Source organism: Medicago truncatula, chromosome 8 (assembly GCF_003473485.1).
Source record: "Medicago truncatula cultivar Jemalong A17 chromosome 8, MtrunA17r5.0-ANR, whole genome shotgun sequence".
In the NCBI taxonomy this organism is placed as follows: Eukaryota; Viridiplantae; Streptophyta; class Magnoliopsida; order Fabales; family Fabaceae; genus Medicago; species Medicago truncatula.
The window spans coordinates 378,740-390,362 of NC_053049.1; the positions used below are offsets into that span (position 1 = coordinate 378,740).

The following is an 11,623-nucleotide window of genomic DNA, read 5'->3' on the forward strand; positions in this document are numbered from 1 at the left end:
CAATATAGCTACCCAACAATTCTTCTTCAGTTACACTCCTCTAATGGAATCCATATTCAAATTTCGATCAAGGGAACAACTTACTAACATATACTATTAATTAATTTACTAATAACATTTGTTTATAAAAAAATATTCATTCTTAATTATACTTTTTCTAAAAAATAAATATAACATACATTGAAATTAATTAATGCGGGTAAAAGTAAAGTTAAATTTAGAATCAGTACCTTTCTAACTAACAAGCACAATAATATATTAGAAAGCTTAAAATGAAATTAATATTGGGAGAAAGGTTACAAGTGTGACTTCACTTAACTATTACATACTCCATTATTCTTGTTGTTGCCAGTGACACTCCTCCATTAATTAATTTCTTCTTAGAAATATAGTAATTAATTAATTAGCCATGCAAATTAAATTAAATTAAATAAACTGGAATGCATGCTACTAGTTAATAGCTACACATTGCTCGAGTACGTTCACTACCCGGTGGAGAAAAACATTGAGCTTGAAGTTGTTGAAGGGCTTGGGGTTTGGTACGACCTTTGTCGAAAATAATCCGGTGGAGATACGGCCACAGTCACAGAAGATGTGGATTGAGTTCCAGACTCCGGAGGGGATCCTTGAAAATAAAATAAAAATCATTATGTACGTAACATAATCATGCTTATTTATGGTTAAAGAGAATAGATAACTAAAGACATATATTTTAATAAAGAAAATTACTTGTGGCAGAACTATCCAAAGTATTGTGAGATTTGTGAATATCTTGAGTATTAGGGTGCTGAGTTTTTCTCCTACGACGATTATGATCAGCCAATCTCTTCCTGCAGCTACGTTTTCCATTATCAAACTCAGATAGAAGATGGAACCTGCATATATTTATTTATTTATTTATGTATGTCAAAATCAAATAATAGTGGATAATATTTGTTTGAGACACAATGTAATGTATTGTTTTGTTTGAACTTTGAATGGAAGTACTAACTAAAAGCAGCAAAACAATGCAGTACGTAAGTAGTAAAACTGAAAACCAAACAAACTAAGTATATGTTTTAAGGGACACAAATACCCTCGGGATTTCCCCATGTACGGTCAACTCAATCATTGTCAACTCTCTCCTCAAGGGTATTTCCGTCTTTTTTGAATCTAACCTTTCTCCCCTATCCCCCAACACCGCTGTTTTGCTTTAATGCATGCTTCTCTCATACACATCTTAATCATGGAATGGAAGGACCTTTTTGATAAAAATAATTAATGCTTCCGTTTAATTAAAACCTAACTCAAATTAACACAATTGCTGTTTGTTTATGGTGTAAGAAGAAGTATAGACATAAATAGAAATAGACGAAAATGCCCTTGAAGTGAGGCACAAAAATAAGCAATGATTGAGTTGTTAAAGGGGTAATCATGTCATTTAAAGATCACAACCTGCTGCATTGCTGGCAGAACCGCTGAGTCAACCCAGCTGCAACGACGGTGGCTGCCTTCGAGTGAAACTCACAAACTTTGTGGCGGCGGTGGTAATGCTTAGCCTGAGATAGATCAGCATTGCAACCTTCGGCTTGACACCTAGGTGAGTTCGAAGAACCTGTGGAACCCGGTTCAGGTGGTCTAGACCGACGGTAAAGGCGGGTCACGAAGTCATCTTCGGAAGAGAAGTAAGTGCGGCCACCAAGGTTGAGTCCAAGTCTAGAGCCCACGAAGTCAATGGGTCTGTTAACATCCTCGGATTTTGGTACGAGGAGGAATCCAGGGCTATGTCCATGACCAGGAAGAGGGTCAAGGGAGAGCATGGAAGGAGGAGGTTGTGGTTGAGGTGGAGGGTAAGAAGAAGCAGTTGATGACCCTCCATGAAAAGCCCGTGGGTCGAAGAAGGACTGATGGATATTATGGTGCTGCTGGTTGTGTGGGCTAAACTGGTTGTGGTGATGAGTAAAATCACCACTGTTTATGTCGATGGTGGGTCCACCACCAGGTCCGTTAAGGTAGTTGTCGGATAACATAGCTTGAGAAGCATAGTGGTCGAAGATTTGACGGTGGGCTTGATCGGTGGCTGCTGCACCGGAGTTGTCTTCATTTCCGGTAAGCATGATGTTTGATGGGTTACCCCATTCATAGTCCAACATGTCTCTCTAGAAAAAAAGTACCTGTCAAATGAAATGAAATTAAAATCACGTTGTAACAAGAAGAATGAGATTATTAGAAGTAAAATATATAAAAGTCATTCTTTATTTTTGGAGGTGTAAATAGCAATAAGATAGCCCTAACCTAATTTGCTGAAAAGTTATGGTTGGGGAGAGAGACTTTATCTATCCATCCATCTATCTAACTCATTTCATTTGATTCAGAGAAAACAGTGTGTAATGTAATGGCGTGTACATTAAGTCTATTATCACACACACTCTCTCTCACTATAACTATAACTATGTCTCAGAGAGAGAGAGAGAGACTTTCTTTCTTTCTTTCTTTCTTTCTTTGTTTCTGCTATGCTAAATGGGTTGTGCGCTTAAAAGATCTCACTTTCACCCTAAAAAAGCTGAACACTTTTGTCTCCATCTCCTCATCTCTCTCTACCAATAGGAAAGTTACTCTTGTAACTCAATTCTCATTCTCTCTCTCTCTCTCTAGTTGAGTTAAGTTTGTGTGAGTTTGAGGGAAATTCAGCTTATGAGGCGGCTTCTGCAGACAGTGGGTAATTGGTGGGTGATCTGTACTCTGGATATGCTTCCAATGGAAATTACCTTTTCACCTAAGTGTAAATTTTTTGTTTCATTTTATTGTTTTTCAATTTTAATTTTACACCACACATTTTTTTTATTAGACAAATAACAAACACTAGTATGTTAAGGGTTAGGGTTCTCCACCAAAGCTAGTTCACACAGTTTTACATTGCAATAAATCTTAGTCGTTTTGATCTGATACAATGTCTTGATGTTACAATAGAAAATTCAATTTTGTATTTTATTGCATGTGAATTCATCGTAATCACATTCAATCGTTGTGATTTTGTGAAAGATGTACTTTGTAATTTTTGTAACACTATGATGGTTCGATTGAGTGTTAATTAACTTTTAACTTTTTTTAACTTCTACAACCCTCAACCCTCAACCCTCAACCCTCAACCCTCAACTTAAAGTAGTTCAAAGACTCAATCCATCACGCCTCTTCTCTCTTTTTAGAGGATATTACAATTTGTGACCCTTAAAGTTTGACTATTTCCTCAAATTGGGTTCTTTGAGTTTTTCCCCATAAATTGATCTCTTTTTTAGAAATCGTGGTTTGGCCTAACATAACCCCACAAAACTGGCTTGTGAGGTGAGGATTGCCTCCACTTTTAAACACATTGTCAGACCATCTCCTATCCGATGTGGGACTTTTAACACACCCCTCTCATGACCAACATTATTGAACTTGGTTCGTGGACAAAAATGGTGGGTGGCCCGAGAGCGGAAACCTGATAGCAGGTGGCCCAACGATCTTGTTTTAGGCTCTGATACCATCTTAGAAATTGTGGTTGGGCCAAACACAACCCCACAAAATCGGCTTATGAGCTGATGATTGCATACACTTATAAACATATTGTCAGACCATATGTTAATCTTGTATGTTAATTACATTTTGTTTGCACAATTAGCTTTTAATTAACTTTTTTAAATTATGTCCACGCTCATTAAGTTTCACATTTCTACCATATTACTATAACAGTGTTAAGATCTAAACCTCACAACATCGTCGGTTGATTGTCCAAGCTACTTTGCAAGAGAAGGATGCTAATGACATTGATTTTGTTGATAGACCATTATTACCTAGTTTTTAGAGGTTGCACGTGGAGAAATTCTTAGGTGAAATTCTTAGAGGTTGCACATGTGCCTTGATGGTTGTAGAGAAAGAAATAGCGACCAATTTTTTTGTTTGAAAGGAAATAGCGACCATTTATAATGTTTGATGGTTGCTTTCTTAAGAATATTTTTTTGCTGTGCATGGAGACCCTAATGATCATATGCTTATGATTGTATCGACCATTATTAAAAGTGAGATAGAGGAATAACGGTGCAAACGGAATGAAACATCAATAACCAATTTAAGATGAAAAAAAATAAAAGACTACCTAAAAAATGGTTAAACTTATAGAATCGACGAAATAATTTTGGCATCTCTTTATTTACCTATTTCTTTCTCATTCTATTTGTTTTTTAAGTCTATTTTATCTTATTTAAATCTATTTAACATAAAAGATGTATTATGTATAATATTTAGAAAAAAAATACAGTACATGCATAAGCATACTATAAAAACACATTAAATTTGAAGCAACAAAAAATGATTATAATATGTGACAAAACAGTTCCTTAAAAGATTTAATAGAAAATGAGTTGATAATGATAATGATAAACATACTATAAAAACACATTAAATTAGGGAGTAATATAATATAATGTGGCCCAGTTTGAAAAGACCCAGCTGCCCTGTTTTATTGGTGAAATAAGTAAAGGAAAAGCAGCATAAAGAGATGTGTGCTATGTTGGGTGTAGCAGGCTATACATTATAGGTAGCAGAAGTAATTAATTAATTAATTAATTAATTAATTAATTAATAAGCAATGTGATAAATATAATTAAAAAAATAGAGAAAAAAAGAAAGAAAAAATGTACTGTAATAAACAAGGACAGTGAACGGGTGAGAATGGATTGGATGGGGTTAATAATAATAATCTGAGACATTAAATTAGATGGGACCCACAATCTGTTTTGAGTTTGGTCTGTTTGATGATCAGTGGTACCCAGGTCAGATGATCGTCATGATTAATTCATATATGTCTGGCTGGCTGGCTAGCTATGACTATGATATGAATGAGAGATTTTTGCTTAATTGTATTTTCGCTTTCTTACTTTTTCACAAAACATTAACCCTTTATTTCATTTTTGATCAATTGAAAATGACTTTTTATAACAAGTGCAACTGCTCCTGTTTCATTATTTCAGTGTAAATGCCTTGTTGTATTTGCATTAAAGTTTCATCCCACATGTGATTGTTCTTTTAATTAACACTCACTTTCTTATGCATGCATCATCATAAAACCATTATTGGCTATGAAATGTGACGAATATATTGGAGGTTGTAAACCTTGCATTGTGAGTGGTAACGTAACTGGTAAGAACAGAAAATTACTATTTTTAATGTTTAAAATTGAAAAAATTATGTTGAATTTGAAATGGGAGATCAATGTCTTTAAGGCATATATATGTATTCAACCGTAATAATCAACATCTGCACTTGATTATTTTGTACAAAATCTAAGGCATATATATATATATATATATATATATATAGTTCAGTTCAGTACTATTATATAATGCAATCTATATTATTATTATTATATCTTTAACTCTTGCAACAAAAAGAATGGTATATCATGTCAATATTGGAACGGAATGGTACTTACTAGCTACTTACACAAATATTATTATTCTCTTCTCCCTCACAATCAGCTATAGCTAAGTAGCTAATATAGCTCATTGTTCATTTGATTTGAGATCATTTTTGAAAGTGTCCAACAAACAATCATTAATGGAGCAGCTTGTGTTGTGAACTTGGTTTGAATCTTGTGGTGATAATGCTTCCACATTAAGAAAGAAGACATAGAGTGTCAATTCTTGCAAAATTCTCAATAGTCAAATGATGGGGCCCTCTCTCTTTTGGCCCAAAAAACACCTTGCGAGCAGAATTCAGCTCCAATTCCATAAATAATAATCACATAGGATGGCAAAACGATTTGAGCATGTCGGGTCAACCTATTTAGCATTCTATTTTCGACTCAACGATTTGAAATTTTTGTGGCCTAAAAATCAATACATTTAATTTTGTTTGTTGTTGTTATCGACTACTCAACCTACGTGAGGGGTGTGGCGAGGCGGATTTCAATCCATCTATCTGAATTGGCCCTTTTCCGATGCTATCATCTTCCATAATCTGGCTAATTTGGATTGCAGGTCGCTCGATTTTAGTGCTATATCCCTTTTTTGCATCGTAAATCTTCCATGTAGCTTGTTCATGCATTTTACAACCCTAATTATTATATTAATCCTCTAAAATTTAATAGATATATAGTGAATATATAGCTGTTTATGCAAGGTTTAAGACTAGAGAAAAGAATGACTTTGCTTGGTTGGCCAAAAAGTTGTTCAAAACAAACAATGAGAAAAATAATATATAACCGTTTGTTTTGGTTTGGTTTGATTAGGTTTGGACCTAAACGATAGAAAAATCTAAACTAAACTAATTTGATTGATTTAAATTGAATCTTGGAGTCGTTAATTTTCAATCCATTAATTGTATTGTGGCAGATATCCCTATAGATTACCCATCGTATTTAATCCATAGCTACATATTACCAATGTCGTTGGTGTTGTCTATTCTTTATCCGTAGTTTGTAAGTTATATACAATTATTCTTTTGTCCTTTAATCACATTAAAGCAGGCAGTAACAAGATGCCAAAATTCACACCGATGTAGGAGTGAATCTAAAGATTAATTAAATTAAACCACACAATTGCAACCAAATAAAGAATAGAAGGAAAATGTTGAGCAAGTTGGGTTCCTTTTTTGCCATTATTGACAACTTCCCCCTTTGCAATATACTATATTACTTCCATGGTATTTAATTCCGTGAAGTTAATTTGTACATGTCAAATCGTGGTTTGGCATAGTTTAATTAGGTGAGCTTCATATTTTGATTATCTAGTTCGGACCTTACGGTAATATCGATGATAATTAATTATTTTGAGTGAACCAATTTAATGTGAGAGATAAATATATGTAACTACAAGCTAAAAATTGTTACTAAGGGGAATTAAAAATATAGATGGTTAAAATGGTGGAGCCAAAGTTAAATGGTGGTACTCATACGTACGTTTATGTGGAAACTAGTTGTATAAGGAACCTTCCGTGGGCTGAATCACACGTTTATCTTCCAATAATGTTTGATCTCTTTGTGATGTTTTTTCTTTTTGTCTTAATCCTCTCATTTGTAGGGAAGGGCAATATCAAGTTTAATAGAAAGGTAAATAAGTTTGTCTAACAATTGTTTCAATTAAGATTCAAATTTTCTCAAATAATTTGTCTTTAATCCAAATTCATTCATAAAAGAGAAATGATATTTATACAACCATTTGGGATCGACAACCTTTTGACAACTTTCTCTCTCATACTCACATTATACTCTTATTCTCTCTCTTCCTTTTTCTCTCTCCATTGTTTTTGACCAATGAAAAGAGAGAAAAAAGAAGTTGTCACATAAGTTGTTCAAATATCACTACTCTTCATAAAATATCATTTCAATAACTTGGTTATAGAAAATGATGCCTAGGACAATGTGTACGGATGTAAGTATGCCTAGAAATACGCTAAGTTCATGTGAGTTTAACTTAATTGATAGTGGTAATACATTATAATGTGTGAGGGTCGGAAATTAAACTTCGAACACTTCACTTATTCACATTTTAAAAGATGAATTTCTAACTGCTCGACAAAAAAAATGTATTTCAAGAAAATAACAACTTGCCTAAATTAAGGTTGGTAACCAATTAGGAAAATGCTACACATAACAAGAGAAATTATCCCGAATCCATCACGAATCAATCTATCTTGTGCTCGATACATTTCAAACATGATCGATTACCTTCTGTGAATAGAACTTAAGAACAATCCTTTCTTTTTAGAAATTATGGGTTCTGCATGAGAGGAGTCAAATTGACATGTACTTGTGATCCAATGACTTAGGAAAAATGGGCTCCGGATACATACACATATTTTATTTGAGTGACTTTATAGTTTGATGACATTGATGATTTTGATGTATTTAGGTATGAATGTTGCTAAATAAAGTGAAAAAACACACAACGAGAGCATAGCGAAAAATAATCAACCAATTACAAATTAGAGTGGAGCGGAATTCAAGGAAAGTCATAGGAAAATGTGGAAGTTAACAAAAAGCTGCCAAGGAGAAATATACTTGAGGAATGTATTTGTGAGGCTTCATTTCACTTGATATATTAGCATTTTTCTTTAAGAATAGATAAACTATTAAAATAAATTATTTAGATGAGAGGATAATTGGTTAAGAAATAAAAATAAACAAAGATATCAAATTCATCGGACTTAAATCACCCAAGTGAAATTCATCCATACACAAGTTAGTTTAGATTGGGACATATCCTAGGCTGGAACAATATACAACAAAGGAATAATCAAAACAACATTTCATCTTTTACTTAAGCAACATGAAATTGAATCACTTTGTTAAGTAATTTATTTAAGCCAATTCATTTTAATATACATATAATAAATCTAATTATAAGAGGACATTAACAAAGCACCACCGCATATATAATCAACATTTTAGCATTTGCATGTTAGAAGGCTTAGCCATGAAAGTGCATGTAATTTGGGAAATGATCAACGAAAGAGCATGAGAGTCCAAAATGAGTAGGGCAGTGGTAGATGAAGAGAGGGAGATGAAGAAAAAAGCTGACATAGATGTTGACTCTCCATCTATATGAAATGTCCATATGTGCCTTTTTAATTCAAACATTTTACAAAATCTGTCTTTTTTTGGGTGAATCATTTCATAAAGTATTTACAATCTTAACATTAACATCATGCACAAAAAATGACTCAGCTCATAAGATGAAAGAGACTCTGGGTTTAAAGGAAGGAAACTTCTTTTTTAAATTGTTTGCTTTTATTTTTTTACTTTCTAGATTATAAAAAAAATATATATATATATATATATAATTTCTTTCCTAACAAAGAGTTTCTTTTTTCGAACATATGTGATATTTTTTAGAAATATAAGGGTAGAAAAAGAAACTCTTTAAAGAGAGATTGAGTATCAACCAACAAGAAAAAATGGGTTGGGCTGAAACTTAATCATATGTTAGCCCAATTTAAAACCAAACATAAGTTGAGGAATTCTGCTATTCTCCCAACATGTTTTGCTCATTCCCAACCAAACTTCCGAAAATGCCCCTGCGTGAGTTAACTTATGTTAGTGTTAATTTTGTGTGACTTAACTCACGCAGAGTGAGTTAACTCACGCAATGTGAGTTAACTCAAGCAGGGTGTTTTTCCATGTTTAACACCTTCGTGAGTTGAGTATTTTCATGTTTAACTCCTACGTAAGTTAACTCAAGCTTGTGTTATACCCATCGTGAGTTTAACTCATGCAGGGGTATTTTCAAAAGTTTGGTTGGGAGCGAAAAAATTTTGTTGGAAGAAGAGTAGAATTTTAAATTGAGAGTTGTTTCTAAATAGTCAAAATTCGATCGAAAAGCCAACATGTGCTGCAACAGCTGCTGCCAACAACTATGTTCTGAGATGAGGTTGAGCAGCTCCTCTTTTTCTTTTATCTGTTTTATTATGGGGAAAAAGCACATTTTAAAAACATTGAGAAACTAATAAATAAATACAAGTAAAAATTTCTTAGAGGTATAAAAGAGGAGGAAGTCTTGAGTGATCATAACCATTTGAGCGTCATATTTTGGTGTGTATATGCTTAAATATTGTGTCCAAATTATTGTGATATTTAAGTATTTTTCATAAAAGAGAACATTGAGGAGTCTAAAACGTGAGCAACACTTGCTAGATTATAATCCTAAATAAAAAAGACTCGGAGTCAAACACATGAGTTAATTATTTCATTTTTTTCAAGAGTCAATTATTTCATTATTCTTTCACCCTTTTTCAATCTATTTTACATGTGATCAAGCAAGTGTGGCTTCTAAAATGTTAGTCATCGAGGGTTAATAATGGAGGTCTATGATGTGTTTTTTTTTTCTTGGTGGGCCTAAAACTAAAGATTTAGTGGTTGGAACATTTCTCTTTCGGCCCTCTCAATATCTCTATGACCCTTTATAAAACAAAAAATAATATTTATTCATTCAAATTGATAAAGTATATTGAATACAATTATAAATTGAATGTCACTAAAAACGAAAAATGATGAATATGCGTACAAACTCACGATATTCAAGGTAATAACATACAACGAAAAAATGCTTATAAATAATATGATAAAATCAAAGTGACCAGAATACTCGTGTTTCCAAATCTGCAAGGTTGAATATCAAATCATATCAAATATGTAATGTATTCAAACCAATCTTTTAATATGAGTCAAATGAACACCGCACGAAGACGAAAAATCAAGCAACTTTGCATCAAGATGACGAAATCACAAAAACCGTAAAACAAAATTCAATCTATTTGAAAATTATTTCTTTAAATTAAAAGAATAAAAAAATACATGAGTGATTTTTGGGCAAAAAATGTCCCAAAACCAAACATTTTATGTGAGAAAAGAAGAAAGAGAACCTAAAGAGAAGGTGGAGCTCCTCTCTCAAATGATTAAACATTTTTTACGGTATAATAATGTATACAAATTTGTGATACAAGTGACCTAATAAAAAATTTAATGGTATAAAATGATTAATTTGAAAAAGGAAAATGATAAATTATTAATGTAAAGAGATAGTCAACTTTATAGTAGTAAGACACACTTTTTTTCTTATCAATTTCTTTTTTAATTATTACAAGTAGCACCTCATTGTGTGAATATGTATAAACACTACAGTATTTTTCTTTTGTTGTTGTTAATCCCCAATTCTTAAAGAAAAATAGATTTGGTCTTGTGATAGTAAGAAAATAATAAAGTTATCAAGAAATATAGATTTGATCTTGTGATGATATAAGAATATCTCAAACTTAAAATTTTGAATGAAGTTACTTTTTAAAATTTATAATGAGGTACTCCTTCTGGTCATATTTATTAATAAAAAATAGTTTTTAAAATACATTGAATTATTAATATATTTGACCTATAAATGTGACTGAATACATTGATTATTCAATGTATCTAAAAAAGTATTTTTTGCTTATATATGTGATTGGAGGGAATAGTATTGTTACATTATAATTTTTTGCAGGCGATATTGTTTTTATTCGCTTTTGTGATTCATCACATCTTTCACTTTTTCCTCTCCTTTACTGGGCATTCCCAAATAGCCACAATCATTTTGACATAATAGGAAATATCAATTACCAGCTAAAATATCAATCGCTTGATTGGTGGTGGTGGTGACTAGTCTTTCCATCACATGTGTGTTGTTGGAATTATTCCAACACCATTTTTCTCTCCTACCTTTCCTTAAACACACGGGAAACATGTTTGCGATTGCTCTCTCGAATGTCCAAGTTCAACAAAATCTTTTATTCTCCGGTCTCATAAAAAAAAAAAAAAAAGATTTTATAGTTCAAGTACAATGGAATTTCAATTTCTCTTTTATGAAAGTAACTCTGAAGGTGCACTGTGTAATTTTATAGACCCTTAAAGATCACAAAAAACCCTTAAAAACAACTTTTTCTTTCCTAATATTGATTTTATATTTCATTTGCATGTATATAATTAATTATTCGTTGATAAAATTCCATAAAATAAAAAAAAAAGTTCTTTTCTTTGTTGCTAAGGTACGTGTTATTCTCTTGTACTTGCATTTCTTGCGGACTTGGTTCTGGTATATGATGATTGCCTTGCTCAAGAGTAATGTGCATTGATTCTTTA

At 32.4% G+C, this 11,623-nt stretch overlaps 1 protein-coding gene across 1 annotated transcript; it reads right to left on the reverse strand.

The window, feature by feature from the left end:
• Window positions 1-256: 256 nt before the first annotated feature.
• On the reverse strand, window positions 257-2,665 carry LOC11431467 (squamosa promoter-binding-like protein 8). Its single transcript, XM_003626645.3, has 4 exons — window positions 2,275-2,665; window positions 1,435-2,153; window positions 730-875; window positions 257-625 (listed from the first exon to the last, which is right to left on the reverse strand). Exons 2-4 carry the CDS (start codon window positions 2,130-2,132, stop codon window positions 486-488), a joined length of 984 nt encoding a protein of 327 aa, XP_003626693.1. The 5' UTR covers window positions 2,133-2,153; window positions 2,275-2,665; the 3' UTR covers window positions 257-485.
• Window positions 2,666-11,623: the final 8,958 nt, after the last annotated feature.

Coding starts and splice junctions, on each gene's coding strand:
- LOC11431467 (XM_003626645.3), bottom strand. CDS start 2,132: ATGTTGGACTATGAATGGGGTAACCCATCAAACATCATGCTTACCGGA. Junction 876..1,434: donor TTCTGCCAGCAATGCAGCAG/GTTGTGATCTTT, acceptor AAATATATGCAG/GTTCCATCTTCTATCTGAGT. Junction 626..729: donor TTTGGATAGTTCTGCCACAA/GTAATTTTCTTT, acceptor TTTATTTTCAAG/GATCCCCTCCGGAGTCTGGA.